Below are 16,908 nucleotides of genomic sequence, written 5' to 3'. Positions count from 1 at the left end.
CCCTGACACACCAAGCCGACGACCGGCCGTCAGACAGTTTGGGGCCGTCAGTTAGCGTCTGTTACCCTAGTTTTTTTAGGTGTGTCCCGCCCTGTCGGCTCTAGTCTGCCCTTGTCTGAGGCTTTTTGTCCGATTCAGCATGTTGAATCGGCGGCGAAGCCCGTCAGTGAGAGAAATCACTCTGATTGGCTGTTCAGCTTAAATTAATCAGTGCACGAGAAGAGAAGCAGACGTGAAGAAGCAAGTCAAGAGGGCACATACAGAAGGCTCTTACTCATTTTCATTTTCATCTTCATCTCATCTGATAATTCCAAAAAAACGGATGTTTTCAAAACGACATGGGCATCTGAAATAAATCTAAGTGGTGAGTGAGAGTGGTGTGAAAATGGTCGGCAAGCGCCGCTTTGTTTCATGTACGTATCATAACAACGGCTTGTATATCTGCAGTCCTTGGTGTTTCAGTTTTCCCTTTTTGAATGAAAAATACAGACTACCACCGCCTGCTGGTGTAGAGATTTATTTCCTCTCACGTAGGCGCAGAATGTACATGGTAGTTGGCTGTTGGCTGTAGTCTTTGCGGTGTGTTCGAGTGCAACTTTTTGGACGAGACACAGGCAACGCGAGGCAACGCAACAGTCGGTATTCATCACCGCTATTTCTTTGATGTCGTTTTAGTGTGTCTGAGCCTTTTAAAATGAGCCGTTTGTATCTACAAGCACATTGTTGCTACGGTAGCCCAGAATGGACAAACCAAAACACTGGCTCTAGACAGGGGCATTCGCCTTTTCTTGTTGGCCACCGTAGTTCTCCTACACGCTTGGCACACGGGAGAAGTTGGTTGCAATCGCCAAATCCTACACACTGTACCTTTTAAGGTGTTTGTCATAACTGGATTGGTTACAAAATCAACATTTTATCCAAGTGAAATCAGGCCAGATGGTAACAGCTGTCAACCATTTTTTGCAACAAAAAAAAAGTAAATTACACGGTAAACAAAATATAAATTGATAATCAATCAACATCACTGAACAACCCATAATACTACAGACACTGAGACAATTGTGCATGTTCAATAACTCCAAAAATGGATCCAAAAATTGCACGGTATAAGGAGAGGGTAGCAAAAGAGAAGATGAGGCACTTGGTTATTTTAAACATGTTCAACCCTAATTACATAGGGCCAAATGTAAACGGTTCCACCACAGCCATTTTCCTGATTGGCTAGCAGATGTCCATTGAAATTGGCAGTTAACCTCAAAAACAGTTCTGGTTAGCAGTTTAAACACAGCTCTGAATTAGAAATTGATATGAGGAAACAACTTGGAAGAAGATGGAAGTGAAGAAGAGAGACCATGGGGGGGTTAAATCATGTTAATATATATCATGGCACCTTGTCATTTACCATGCTTACACACAGTATGGAAACTTTTTTAAATTCGGAACAGCTTGTATTCACTTTTAAAAGTTGTTTTCTGGAAAATCATTTGACAAATTCCAGCTAAGACATTCACACATTGCTTTATTGTGCCCTTGTGTTTGAGATTTCACCTGCTCACCAGAGGCCTCTGTGTGTCAGGGAGGCAGGGGATTACAGTTGTTTCAGATCACCGCAGTATGGTCTTAACCTATATAGATGTTGGCTCTGTGGATACCGTGTACTATATCCGGCACAACTGAGCTGCACAGCAGTCTTGAATTGACCTTGTTCTGAGCAGCGAAGGTAGTGCATCTGGCAGACATAACCCCGCCGGCTCTGCTGCTAAGCACACTGTCACACATGTGATCAGTGGGAGCATGACGCTGGGTAAAGGTCCTCTGCCAGGTACTCCATCATTTTAACAAACACGTCCTCATTAGCACAGGAGCTGGAAAACAAACATTAAGCGAAGTCCCCCGATGACAGTAATGAAGAAATATTTCTAATGAACAAATGTCCCCCATCTGCCTGCTGTGAGGGGTGACAGCTGGGGAGAGCCCACTGCGTGTATGTACGTGTGCGTGAGTGTGTGTGTGCGTGCATTCCCGTGTGATAAATGTATTCCTACCATGAGCCACCGATGGGAGTGATAGGACACAAAACAAACGCGCACGAGAACAGACAACAAGTACACTCAACCAGAGTTTGTGAAACACACAAGGTCAGGCCACTTTGCTTATTAAACCTTTCCATTTTGTAGGCTCACTTGTGTGTTTGTCTCGGTTCCAAACAGGGCATCGGTGGACGGGAGGCCCCGATGAAAGCCACTAAACCTTGGAACAACCGGCGCTTCATAGGCACTTTCGATGTGGAGAACACGACCAAGGGCGACTCGGGCCGCTACCGCTGCATCGTCCACTCAGACAAAGGGGTTGGAGTGTCCAATTATGGGGAACTAACCATAAAACGTGAGTATTGGTCCCAGAGCAACACAAAACGCCGCCAATCTGAACTAACACACACATGACCTCTATGCATACAGCAAAGTCAACAGGAGATAAACAGGAAATGCCGCATGTTCGTAGATGAAAATGTCCTCTAAGGCGATACTAAAAATACCAGCTTTTTATGTTGATTTGTTATTCAGAGGACTTTAATACTTCCCCCTGTATAGGCTGTCCTTGACTGAGCACAATTCCACCTAAAAGATCACAAAGGGTTTACAGTAACCTCACTGATATTTCACTCCTGCAGTCATTTGATATGAATTTATGGAGTCGTCTGAAACTAAATCCTGCAAGGCCTCACTTTCCTACAGCCCTATAGCCCGGTAATGGCCTCCTATATTTCTTCACCTCAATTTTCTCCCTGTGCTCTCAATTGAATTTACTGCCCCGATTTTTTTTTTCTTTCTTTTTTTTTTTTTTTTGTCTCCAAGCTTTATGTGATTGATAGGTTTAATCCTGGCTGTCCAGATCGAGGTCTGTCAATCATGCGAGAATGGCCGGGCCCAGACACAGCAGAGTGAAGAGGGAGATAAAGTCTCTCTGCCCGAGTGTATCAGTGGGTTTCAGTGGTGTACTCAGAGAAAATTTACTGACACACTGAAGGCACTCAAAACCACACTCGTGCATAAATTCAACGACACAATCACTCGCACATCCTCGCACTTACACGTACTCGCTAGATGGCAATATTTCTGCTGATCACTGCTTTCAATGTGTTACTAGATTTTACACAAGACAAACTGTCTTAAAGTGTAAAGTGCTTTTCTCATAAATATTTAAAATAATTTTCTAGATTTAAGCATTTATCGAATCTTTTAATGTCTTCCCGCTTTAAATTCTGCAGAGAGTTCACACCTCGATGACTTTGACATAAGCCAACTCGTCGCGGGGAGAAAAGAGGCGTTTTCACGGTTATAAGTGTCACACATAAAAAAAGGCTGATATCTCCTCTTATCGTACCAGTCATAAAACAAGTGCTTAACCCTCCTAGCAATGTGTCTGAGTCGTAAATCCTCCTTAAATGTGTATTCACCGCTTCCGTGACTCGTTTTTGGAGGAGTGACCACGGAGCGATTCTGTGGATTATGAGCCTGCTACAGTCACACAGTGCGGCCCCCCCAACCCCCCGCCCCCCTCATTACCATACACTGCCTTTTTCTTCAACATGAGGAGAGTGAATGCTTGATTATCCCAGATAATCACTTCTGCCTTGCATGCCAGTATTCAGTCAGATTTATGCGCCTATGTGGAAGCGCACTGCATGTATTTCCAGAGCGCCATACGGATTGGGCCAGCGCGGCCCATTCCCCGTGCCCCCCTCGTGATGGGCTCTCCTGTAGTGCAGCCAGTGGTTCTGAAAGGGGGATAATTACTCCCTGTCCAAGTGCTGGCTCCTTTCTTGGCCTGGTTAGAATCACCTGGAGCCCACAAAGCACTCGCTGAGCTCCAACACAGTATTCTGGGCCACGCTACCAACTCAAGGCTGCCGAGGCGCGGCCGTGTCAGCACTAATGAGAATAGCCACCAAAAATCGAAGGCCGACCAGTCAAGCTCGTCATTTTCTCATGGCCACCTCTTCTCTTATCAGGAGCAGATCAATTCTTGACTCGCAGCAGCGCAATTAGGAGAGCGCACAACATAATGAGGACCTCTTGCATCTTAGCAAGAGGGGCTCAGTGGATGCAACGGGCAAATGAAAGAAGGATTTTTAAAGAGTCAGGTCTAACTAATCTAGCAACAGAGCAGAGTGGCAGCTCTTATTATTGCTCTCTGTGTGGTGAATGGCAAATGGGTGGCAAGACGTGTGCGAGTGTGTGTGTGTGTGTGTGTGTGTGTCTGCAATTGTATAAGTACTGTATGTGCCATTTATGAATATCTTGTAATGCTGAAACGATTAGCTGATTAATTAGTCAATGGAAAGAAAATGAAATGACAATTTTGAGAACCAATTAATCATTTAAGTCATTTATTAAAGGGGAACTACGCCATATTTTTCAAAATTCATACATTACACCATATTTCTATGTCCTAAGACAGTCCAAAAATTTTAGTAAACATAGGTACAGGGCTTTAGTCCAGCTTAATGAAGTCCAAGTCAATTCCACGACCAGGTCCAGTCAAGTCCGAGTCAAGCCCATGTCCAAAGGCAGTAAAGACCAAGTCAAGACCGAGTCCATAGCAAATCCAGTCCTGTTCAGGACCATAAATAAGGGATAATGTACAGCTAGTGGGTCATTGTTGTGAAATAAACCCCGACAGGGCGAAGCGGAGGGGTCTTGCATTGCCCGGAAGGAGTTTATTTCACAACAATGACCCGCTAGCTGTACATTATCCCGCTTATTACACGGCTACTTACTTAAGAAATCAATAATTTGACACATAAATGGTCCGTGAAAATCCGAGATCAGAACTACGCCCACAGCAACGGTCTGTGTCTTTCAAATTGCTAATATAGTGATTAGGAAGTTAGGATGGACAGAAATAATCTATAAACAATATTGATCCATCTTCTACCATCAAACTAATCTATGCGTAGAATTTAGGTTTGAGGACTATTACAGAGTGTTTTTCACTCATCATATTGGTAGACAGGCAACGTTCTGTACAACTGATCCCGAATCAGCAGCCAGGAACAACTTGACCAGTTCTCAACGTCAGAGCCCGAGACCATAAACTAGATCCAAAAACTAGAGTGCTAAAACTCATATTTGTCATCAAGTCTAAAGTCTAGAGCTGCTCCATAGACAATGATTCGGGAAAGATGTTGTAGATGACACTGAGAGCACCCAGAGGAATGTGATATATGGGAACATTTTCTGTTTCACAACTGAGAACACAAGTTTGAGACTTACTGCTCTGGTTTCTGGGAGAGAGCAGCTCATTGTCACAAATATTGCTTGAACGTTCCCAGAAAGAAATAACATATTGGAATTTAATTTAGGTGGTGTTCCCCTTTAAGCAAAAAGGACAATGATTCACTGGTTCTCAAAATGTCAGATGTGATGATTAGCTGTTTGTCATATTATTGTAAATTGAATATATTTGGGTTTTAGACTGATTTGGTTGGTTTAACACAGGGGTCTCCAACCTTTTTTCCTCTGAGAGCTAATTTGACAAAATGAAAGTGGCCGAGAGCTTCTCATAGCACCAAGGTGTACATCACCAATAGCAGACATAAGATCTGTGTAACTTTTACGGTCCTTTAATAACGTTTAATCCACCGCAGTCATCCCTTCTATTATAATCCCGCCATAGGTGAAGGGCTTTTTGTGTTTCGTTAGGATGGACGCCACTAAATTAAGCCTCTGTTGCTGCATTGGCCTTCTTTGTCAGTTTGGTAAACAGAGACTGTTGTCTTTTAAGCTTTGTTTTCAGCTCTTTTACCTTCTCTGCTTGTAGACCGCTACCAGCCGGAAAGATTAGAAACAGGTTTACAAAGTAAATTTGTGTTATCAAATTTATGTACATATTATTTGAACCTTTAGCGAGCCACTCAGAAACAGGTGGTGAGCTGCTGGTGGCTTGCGAGCTACTTGTTGGAGACCCCTGGTTTAGCAAAACAAGCAAAGTCAAGTCACCACCTTTGCTTCTGGGAAATTTCGATGAGCATTTTCCACAATTTTCTCACATTTTAAAGACTAAAAAATGAATGAATTAATTTGAAGAAATAGACAGTTGTAGCCCTAGTATGATGGCTCTCAGTATGTCTTTGGCATTCAGCATTGGGTCCACGTTCATTGCCAGTGCGGCAGTTCTTCGTTGCATGCGCATGAGTGTGCATTTATGTGACTGCGTTCTGGCAGGCAGGTGCTGCGGTAGAGGAGGACGCAGCTGTCGCCAGGCCGTTTGCCTGTCTGGTCAACATCATGACAACAGCTGCTCGCTGACCCTCGCGTATGGCTGCCACTGTCATCTGCGCGCTGTCACCCATCTCCAGCCAGCACGGGGGCTCAGTTCGAAGCCCTTTCCAGGGCCCCACTGCTGCGAAGCTGCCTCGTGAGGCTTAAATAGTGGGAATTGAGTTGTTAATATCCTAAAGTGTTCCAACACTTGAGTGTATTTCACACCAGTAATCCGTTATTTTCAGTGCGTCTGCAATGGCTGTTGAACAGAGGATTACTGCACCTACAGGAATTATTTCATCACCGTAAGCTGCTGTTGCTTTTGTGAGGCAGCAACTTTCCAAAGTTAAATGAAATGCTTATTGCTATAATACATCATGCTGCTTAGGCGTATTGTTACGTAAATGGTCTCAAGTGAAGCAAAAATAATGGCAGCAGTGGCATCTCTGCATCACAGTGTTTAAAAAGCCTTTTCTCTGTAGAAAAGGAAGATTGATAAGATGATTGAAGGACTCGTGCTCGATACCTCGGACATTTGTATCCCACAGACACAGTTAATCCTATAAGATAATACCAGATAAAATCAGATAATCATAAGATGCAGTATCATAACTTCAGTGGATATCAGTTGGTTGTATTTCGTGATAAGTTGCTGAGTTTCTCACCCAGTGAATCAGTCATGTCTGAGTCAGCAGCTAGCTACTTTGTCATGTTGTATCATAAGGTGTTCGCATAGAATGAGTGTGTTGGCAAATGTGTCAATAAAATCTGGCAACGTGACACTCGCCTCCTTTGAGGAGGACTCTGTTTTTTATTTGTAAGTTGTTTTACAAAGTCCTTACTTTTAATTTGGTTCTGTAATGAAAAAAGATACTTATTATGCAATAAAACAAATTACATCCGGACTTTTAATCGTATATGCCATCTGCTTTTCTCTAGAAAAAATAAAAGCTAAACAGCTACAATAAAGAGATCTCTGTTCTCTGAAACCAACATTGGAAAAACAATTGTAAACATTTTAGTCTCATTTGATGTTTGAAATATGCCAAACATCATTACAACACCAGTATTGTACAATAACCATTGTACTTTGAGGGATGGCATTACACAGTGAGCCTGTGCTGCTTTTTGTTGTTTAAATTAATCCGAACATATTGGCTCTTAACTCAGTTAAACCCCTTTTAAGACACAACAGGCCATAAAAGACCATCAAAACAAGTCCAGATTTTGGATCACCTCATTGTTTTTGTCTGGCTCCCAACACCCAGACCGGTGCACTGCGTGCAAGTCCAGGAGAAGACCTTCTGGATTAGCTGGTTCGCTTTAGGTGATGTTTGACAGCAACACTGCTCGGAGCTTGGATTAGTGGGAGTTTAGGGACCTGCGACTGAGGTCACCGTAGGGTAACCATCTGCTGAGGGAGAGCCACCAATTCTCTGTAGGACACCTCAGCCCTAATGTGCCTGGAGACTTCTCCCTCTCCATGACAACCCCATGAGAAGCAGCCAGAAAACTAATGGCATTATTCTGTTACATGTGTGTGCTCATTAGAGCAACTCACCGTGGCCTCTAACTATTGTAGTACGTGACAAGGGTAGATTCCTAAGCAATGCCTTGGCTGTGGGTCATAGCTCTTTGTTGACAATGGCTGGCTTTTGGTTGCACTAGGAGACATGAAAGAGATGGTGTTATGTAGGTGTGCCTATTTTTAGATAATAACTGGAACAAGCATTTTTATCAAATGTGACTTTAAAAAGTGAAGACAAAAGTGTATAACTTCTAGATGTTAGACATTTCTAATAACACCTCCCCTCAAATGTTACTGCATTGTCCCCTCACCTGGTTATATAATAATGCAATCCTGCAAATATCCCAGTTGAAATAACTTGTCTGACATTTCCAGAAACCTCATTAAACCAGAAATGGCACAAGGTTTAAGCAAGATTAGACAAATATTGGTGACATAAAAGAGAAAAGGTCATCTTCAAGGTTCCCATTGAGCACATTTGTCTGAATGGAATAAACTTGTGTTCAAGAACTTTAAATTAGGGCGGCTGGTTAGCTCAGTCGGTAGAGCGAGCGCCCATGTAAATGCCAAGGCTCAGTCCTAGCAGCGGTGGACCCGGGTTCGAATCCAGCCTGTGGTCCTTTCCGCATGTCATTTCTCTCTCTCCCCCTTTCCAACACTCTATCCACTGTCCTATCAATAAAATGCTTAAAAATCACCCCAAAAAATAACTTTAAAAAAAAAAAAAAAAAAAAAGAACTTTAAATTACATTTCTTACACACTGAGTTCAAAGGGCCCAGAAATGTGTCCAATTTTATTTTGGTGAGAAACGTCCTTACCTTAATGAAATATTTATTTGTACAATAGATTAAAGGGATGTAAGATATTCCTTGATTAGTGCCGCAGCGGGGAAATTTGCAGTCACGGGAACCGATACTTCGTTACCAAGTCGATGCCATATTCTGAAAATGTGACGGTACTGTTTTTTCTACGGTACCACAGGTATCGTTGGTACCGGGGAGGGAACTTGAGAGTCTAAAATCCGAAAGGATGCAGTAAACTCACTATCGACGCACCCTATTTTTTCCCTGATAACGCTACATTATGAACAACAAATCCATTTGGAAATCGGTAGGACAACAGCTAGTTAATGTTAGCTGTTAGCAGCTGGTGGGCAGCACAGCACTTGTGAACTGTTTTTGCAGAGAAACTTGAATAAATCCAGTTGTTTAAAGGAGATGTTTTCACAGCAATATAAAATAGATATTAGCAAGGGATTTATGACCTCTTTAACTTTCTAACACTAGCTCAAAGTGCTTATTGTTTTTTACCATGGTATCGAATTGGGTATTGAGGATCGTGGAATTTCACTGGTATTGATCTCAACTACTAAGTTTCGGCTATCATGACAACCCTAATAGAGTCTGTGGAGATGTTTCTCTTATATATTGACCAAAGACTGCAGTTTGCTATTATTTAAAAATAACATGATTTGTTGTAATTGTGTACTTTTAATCATTTTGTGAATATCTCTTAGTTTGAAAGACCTGGACATTTGTACAGTGAGTCTGGTTGACACAAAAGCTGCAACACGGATGACAAAACACTCTGACACTGTTAAAAATAAATTGCAATTATTTGTCTGTCTGGGACACAGTGTTTAAAGGTGCTAAATTTGAAATTCAGATGATTAATATAGCAGCAAACAACTATTTGCAAATTGCAAGGTAAAGATATAGAGGAGTAATGTCTACCTGAGTAGAGAATGAAGTCACTCTCCCTCTGTGTGTGTTGTAATCAGAGCTTCTCTGTGCTTTCTTTACATGGCCGGGCCGGCTGCACATGCCTTTTAGTGCATGACAACTAAAGTCATTTGTAGACTGATTTGTGTAACGTAAGTCAACATAGTTAACGCGCTGTAGAGTTGTGTTATAGGCTTTCCCATCAATTATTTTTAGCCTTTTATAGAATTAGTTGAGTTGAGGGATCAAACGTCTTCTGAATCAGACAAGAGAGATGACAACTTCAGTAGTTGTCAATTAACAGAGGCTTTTCCATAGAACTCCTCTGATTGAAATCAATACGTTGTTAAATGGAAGCAGCATTTGCGAAGGTTTTGGTGACTTTAGTCAGTGTAATACTGATTATGAGATTCCCCACCAAGCTGGAACTATTGATTGTTACGTGGCTCCTCTTGAATACCTTGATTATTGGGAAACTTGAAGAAGTTCTTCATGTGCTTCACAAGGATTTTGATGTGGTTGATTGTTTGAAAGAAGAAATTGATTTTGAGTATCTTGTTTGCTAGGTAAAAGCATTTCTCCACAGTTTTTTTGTGTGAATGTCAGTGCTTTTTTACACAAATTAAAAACACATAATTGTTTTCTGTATTGTCAAGACTTTCCATCATTTCACTGTTATGTTTTTCTAACATCAATCAAAAACTTTTTGTTTCCATAGAGCCCCCAGTGCCAATTGCACCGCCCCAGCTGACGGCTGTTGGTGCCACTTACCTGTGGATCCAGCTGAACGCCAACTCCATCAATGGGGACGGCCCGATCATTGACAGGGAGGTGGAATACCGCACTGTGTCTGGCACCATGTACGACCTGCAGCCCGTAGACAAGACCACACACAAGATCGGCCACCTGGATCCCGATACAGAGTACGAGATCAGTGTTCTGCTGACCAGACCCCTGGAGGGAGGCACCGGAGCCCCCGGACCCCCTCTGAGGGCCAGGACCAGATGTGCTGGTGAGGCCAAACATTCCATTACTTAAAGAGCACTGCTGGGATTTTAGGGAAATGATACATTATGTTGTTTCACAGTGTCACATGAACAGGCTTAAAAACAATTCATACATCATGTTGTAGATGCGTAACATAAATATAACACAGTATCCAAACCATCTAAAGTATTACACATACAGATTTTCCTCAAGCTTTGAAAGTGAACTGGATAGAAACCTTCATGTCTTTCATCCATTTATTTTCAAATGAGAAACGTGCTGCAGGGCTAATTGTGTCTTTTTAAGTTGAACGCACACTTCTTGAAATATTGAAAGCTAAGTTATCAGTTCCAAGGTTCATTCTGGCTCTTTTTAACAGAGGTACATGTCAGGATTGTAGAGGAAGTTTTTATTAGATACAAATTAAATCAAGGACACCTACACAATTCAAACGATTTCAAGGCATACCATATCCAAGGTAACAATGACTACGTTTACATGCACAGAATATTCTGCCTTTTGTCCTTATTTTGAAAAAGACAGTATTCCTACTAAGCTGTTGGAATGAGGTAATGGAAATTAATATTCCACTAATATTCCCATTTACATGCAGCCGTACATACTCCGATTAACATAAAAATACCCCCATGAGCAAAAACCTGTTGATATCCAAGTCTTTCATGATGTTTAAAAGTAGGTGTGTTTCTCCTTCCGACCAGAATGTGGGCTACCACTACCCAAGGCTTGCAAACTGCTGGCTAGTTGGTTTGTGTGCAACGCACAGAGCTGGCCGTAAACGGGCAAGAGGCAGTGTGTCACAAACTACAGTTAAAAGCCCAGTTGAGACGCATATTCCGAAGGCGCTGTATACATGTTCAAAGAATGCTCCTAAAACCTGAACAATATCGGCATATCCCACATGTCTTAATCGGAAAATGCTCCATTCAGAATAAGGCTTAATGTATTGATAACACGGCGCTAATTCACAAAAATGAATTAAATTGTTTTTATTTCTATAAAAAAAAAGCAAAAGGATGGTGGGGGCGGTGGTCAAGTAATGTAATCGGTGTATGCCCGAACACCGTGTAACACCGGTAACGCTGACTACCGCAGCAAGCCTAATCACTGCCAGTTCACTATTGATTTGGAGAATCTGTCTCTGATAACCAAAATAGCAGCTGGTTTTGTATTCTTGGATGAAATGGGCAGGTCTTTATGAATCTATTTTTTTTCTTTCTCATTTGGAATAAGTTTCTCTGAAGTTTTATTCTAGACAATCCAGTCAGATTTGTAGTGGAAATGTTCATATTGTAATGGAAATTCTTTCAGTATTCCAAGATGAGTCCTAATGAATGTTGAAATCAAGATCCCAAACAGATTAAATGTCTTTGTTGTATTTTATTCTTGCAAGAAGAGGCACTGGTTATACAGAGTCACACAAAGTCTGCAGAAGAGTGCACCCCAGGAGATTATTACAATGTGACTATATAGAAATCTACAACAGGGACTGTGAGAAAAGGAATTGTTTTGCACAGGTAAGGAGTTGTTTTACTCAGACAGTGTCCCAGTAAAAGTCAACACTCAGTACTTTCCCACTACATGAGACGAAGAGCACACGGACAGTAACTTTCCACTGTTGCATAAAGAGACATCATTACATACAATGTAATTTTCCATTACAATATCTACAGTAGAAACTGTGAGGCCGCTGATAAACAAGCCGATAGAGTTAACCATGTGCGTGTATAAACCTCACGACCCCATCCAACCAACCAACCAACCTCATCCCCAACCTTGTAACAGACCTTGCAACACAACACGGAGGTTGGCAAGAAGTAGCCCTCTCTCAACTCTAGCTTGATAATTAATGAGCTGTCAATTTCGCATCAAACATGACGCCTGGGGAAGAGCAGTATTTGGAGCTTTTGATATATGTTACAAAATGAGTTGCAATTGCGAAACTGAAAAAAAAAAACAAGGTTCACTTTCACTGTGAGCTCTTCCCTAACACAATGACTCTCTGATACAACAGAAAACAAAAGTGAACAGAAAAGAGAGAGATATTGGAAAAAGAGTGGTCAAAGCAGTTCATTCATTCAGCAGTATTTTATTATCATTATTTTTTTGTATTATTGCCTTAGGCTTGTTGTATTTTAGGTCGCACCATCCTAATTTACTTTTACAAACAAAACATTTCAGAAAGGTTCCTATTTTTACAAATCACCGCTGCATACAATAAATAGCCATCAGGGCTCCATTGTTGGTAAAGCTCCATTGTGTTTCCTCATTGCGTTTTAAGCAAATAACTGCAGCTCACAATTGCCCAACATATATCATTGCCATTTTAGTTTGGTAATTATTTTTCCATGGTAGACAAAGCCCTCTGTGTTTTCATTGTTTCCACCTATAGATCTTCATTAAGGTTTTTGGCATATGGACATAAATTGTCTCTTTTCTAAGTAATGTATTCTACCTGAGCACCTGGAACAATTAGAGCCATACTTTTTAAGCGTTACATATAACAGAAAAAAAAACTGATAATGCCTGCGAAGCAGCGGAATAATAACAAGTTTGAGTAAACTCTTTTAACTTCCCTTGCTATTGGGAACAGCTGTGTGTCACAATAACGGATATGATTTATGGCTGGCTCCGGACAAAGAGCTGAAAACTGCCCCCGCCACATGGTTAACTTTATAACTACTTGTTAATTCAGCGTAATTCTCATTCCAAAGTCCCTCCACGCTTTTTAATTCATCAGCGACACAGATTGATATCATGTGTGAGGCAGAGTGGCACCTTAAATTTGGATCATTATATTGCTGCTATACTGTGGGCATTCAAACTCCAACATGTATATAAACATTTTGAGAACGCCTCATGATATTGTACAAATTGCCCTTCTCACAACATTAACCAGCTAAATTCCCATGCTGCACTAGGATGCCAACTCGGGGAACAAAACAAACCTCGCCTCAGCATTTTCCCCGGGCTAATGCTGTTTGGTGTCCAGAGAAATGCTGATGAAAATGAGATTTTTCTCCCCTCCCTGCCCTGGGTGGAACCCCTTCTCCCCACTGTGAAGGTCATGAGCTTATTCATTTTTAGTCTGGCTGATAGGGATGAATGACCCTACCTGCGCAGCCTTCCGAGCCCAGGCCCAGCTTCAGCGGGGGTCCTGCCCCTTGGCCACCCTGCCGGTCACAGTCGGGGAGATTGATGGCACCGGCTCCCGAAGTGTGTTTGAGGAAGCAGCTCTTGATCTTGTCCGGCACTCCGCTGGTCTTTCCCACTGACAGGCCGGGCCTCAGCAGAGCTCCTAATTGAACGGTTAAGACTCACAGGGCTGTGTGATACATCACTGTTGATACAGGCAGGCCCAGAGACTTGCTCCCCTCTCCCTGCACTGCTGTCTGGAGGCGCTAATGAAAATCTGTGGCCACTTTAGAGCACGGCCTCTCGCATAATTATTCATAGCCATGCCTTGGTCACTTCGCAAACTGAGCAATGTTTCTGATGACAAAGGATGTTTTAATTCAATCTTCTGTAAAATAGGGAATGTATAATGCATGACGCCACCATTTCAATTCAGAAGCAGAAGGAAGAAAGAGGGCAGCTTTGAAAGGTTTTTCTTTCCAATGAAGCACTTCCATTACTTTCCTAGTGAACATCAAAAGCGTGTCCTATCCAAGGCTCTGTGATTGCTCAAGGGGGTTATTTGTGGATACGCAGAATGATTCAAACAACATTTTGCTTTCACATATCCTTGTCTTTTTTTCGTCTGTCGATGTTGAATTTCACAGCTTGTTAACATTCGTTATTTTCCCCGTTTTCCTACTGGCCAAAATGACTCCACAAACATTTTTGAGCTAAAGGAGGAAAAGCATTTGGTAACTGCACTCCTCTTCCATGCGAAATGTGCGCCTGTGTGAAGTTGTTTACCACTTCAGAGTTCTCCACGCTTGGTAAGTGTTACTTGAAGGAAGACACTGTTTTATCAGGTGGTGCCCTAGGATCACAGCGGGGTGCCCTGCATTTCAGCAACGCTATTGAGAAACCATCTCACACTGAGAAACCATTTCCAGCCCACACTAGGAAGGCAGATAAGCGAGCCTTAAACAACTACTCCTCTGCAGTCTGAGTTGTACTTTAGATCTGTGTGGGAAAGGATCTTCACATCGTAATCTGCCTTGGGTTAAGGCGGTCACAGACACTTTTGTGTATTCAACCCACATCTGCTGAAGACAGTTACTTTTGCCACTTTTAACAATCTCTAAATCAATCAACTCTCAATTATTTTGAAACTATTTAAAGTTGAGTCACATGCATCTTTCTAATGCAGCAGATATTATTTCATACTAGTTTCCATGGTAGACATGGTAGAACAGTCTGTCCTATGTGCCTCATCTCCACCCTGTGGCCTTTGCTGTCCCGCTGGCTCTCGGGCGCTTTAAAAATGGCAGTACATGATGTCCATGCTGGGTCCAAACACCTGCTCAGACTCCAGCCTCTGCCAAGTCCACATCTCCGTCTATAAGTTCTCTCCATCTGCGCTCCGGTACCACGTGGGAGTAGTCTCATCTGTTTGTTTTCACTTTGCCATTCTGTTGCACCGAGTGCTATTAAACACAGGGGAATGAGCGTTAATCAGGGATCAGCTCTCGCTTAAACATTCGTTTAGAACAGTGGAGAGTAGGGAGGAGCTGCCCAATTATGTTCACCCACACCAAGGTTGGTTATTTGCATTTAGCCTCCTGGTTAATTTGCGAAAGACCAGATCTTTTATTGATGCAAATTAGAATGGCGCCAGTGTCTAGTAACATGAAAATGGTAGTAGTGGTAAAATCACTTTATTTGCCAAGTACAATAATTTGTCTCAGCGTGACATTGGTGCTGGGACATAACAACTTGAAGGACAAGTGTGAATGTTGCCGTGGTGAATATTAAGCCGATTTTCCCAGCATGGCCCTTCCTATTCTAAAAAAAAATCCTGCAAACTTTTACATGTATTCAGAAAATCATGTTAATTTTCCCCTATTAATATCACATTTTAGACTGCACACTAAGTGTATTGAGGTCATCCGTGAGGACTTGTGTTTTAACAAACTTATGCTTGGCTTTACCAAGCAACGCATTTATTAAACTTCACGAAAGGTCAGTTTTAGTCAAGTATGTTTTTTTTTAATAAATCTGTGCATTTAGAAAGCTCTCATTGCATGTGCAATACAAGAGTTGGTGTATCTGTGGAACCTATACACATTATAGCAGCCACGCTATAGACTGTCTATAAGAAGTGGACGTAGTCACTGTGACGTCACCCATTGACTGCCGTTATGAAGCTTCGAGTTCGGCATTTTGTCGGTCGCCATCTTGGTTTTTGTCTGTCAGCATCTTGGTTTTGGGCCGTCGCCATCTTGGTTTTTTGCAACCAGAAGTGACACGTTAAGGTGGAGCTAAGTACAACCAAACGCTGAATAAGTCATTTTTAGTCGACCAAAATGTTACAATTAACTGCCACGAACTGAAAACACACTGTGAAAGGGGTAAAGTTCTAAGATGAAACACGGACAACTCCGAGACCGGATAACGCCGTGGTAGCGACCCGTCAATCACAAGGTAGCCACGCCCTAAAGCATACCCTGCTTTATGGTCTATTTGACTCTAAATGGGACCATAATTTACTAAATGAACGTCATGCTGTATTGAAGAAGACTTGAAACTAGCGATTGAGACCATAAAGCGTATTAGTTCTTACAGCTGCTGTGCTATTATTGTGGTTGCTGTGCATCTCCCCCCTCTCTCTCCCTCTTTCCCTCTCTCCCTCCTTCTCTCTCTCTCTCTCTCTCTCTCTCTCTCTCTCTCTCTCTCCCTCAAAACCCAACCAGTCGAGGCAGATGGCCGCCCACCCAGAGCCCGGTTCGGCTCAAGGTTTCTACCCGCTAAAGGGGAGTTTTTCCTGGCCACAGTGCATTACCATAACAATGCAATGCTCATGGGGGATCTCTTGTTGGGTCTCTAAACTAAAGAGTACGGTCTAGACCTACTCTATATAAAAAACGTCTTGAGATAACTTCTGTTATGATTTGACGCTATATAAAAATAAATTGGATTGAATTGAATAATCTCATGTTTACAATGTTTACTGAAATCAAGTGAGAAGTTGGCTCATTTTCTCATAGACTTCTATACAATCAGACTTCTTTTTGCAACCAGAGGAGTCGCCCCCTGCTGGATACTAGAAAAAATGCAAGTTTAAGGCACTTCTGCATTGGCTTCACTTTTCAGACCCAGAGGTTGCCCGCTGCTCCAAACATCTTACGTGTAAAAAAAACAATTGTGTGCTCCTTTCCTGCAAAAAAATTAAATAAATTCCAAATATTTATTTAATGTTTCTGATGCACAAGGACA

The 16,908-nt window shown here is 42.0% G+C and overlaps 1 protein-coding gene across 12 annotated transcripts in view; it reads left to right on the top strand.

Moving 5' to 3' along the window:
- LOC119498360 (receptor-type tyrosine-protein phosphatase mu-like) overlaps nt 1-16,908 on the top strand; it is a 191,742-nt gene that overhangs the window by 69,563 nt on the left and 105,271 nt on the right. For all 12 annotated transcript variants that reach the window (XM_037787181.1, XM_037787190.1, XM_037787186.1 and 9 more), the window contains exons 6-7: nt 2,211-2,385; nt 10,235-10,528. In XM_037787181.1, the coding sequence (XP_037643109.1) occupies nt 2,211-2,385; nt 10,235-10,528 (469 nt within the window). The remainder of the gene's footprint in view (nt 1-2,210; nt 2,386-10,234; nt 10,529-16,908) is intronic.

The sequence above is a fragment of the Sebastes umbrosus genome, chromosome 12 (assembly GCF_015220745.1).
Source record: "Sebastes umbrosus isolate fSebUmb1 chromosome 12, fSebUmb1.pri, whole genome shotgun sequence".
NCBI classification, from domain to species: domain Eukaryota; kingdom Metazoa; phylum Chordata; class Actinopteri; order Perciformes; family Sebastidae; genus Sebastes; species Sebastes umbrosus.
The sequence above is the reverse complement of the archived record's forward strand: the minus strand, read 5'-3'. Positions and strand labels throughout refer to the sequence as shown.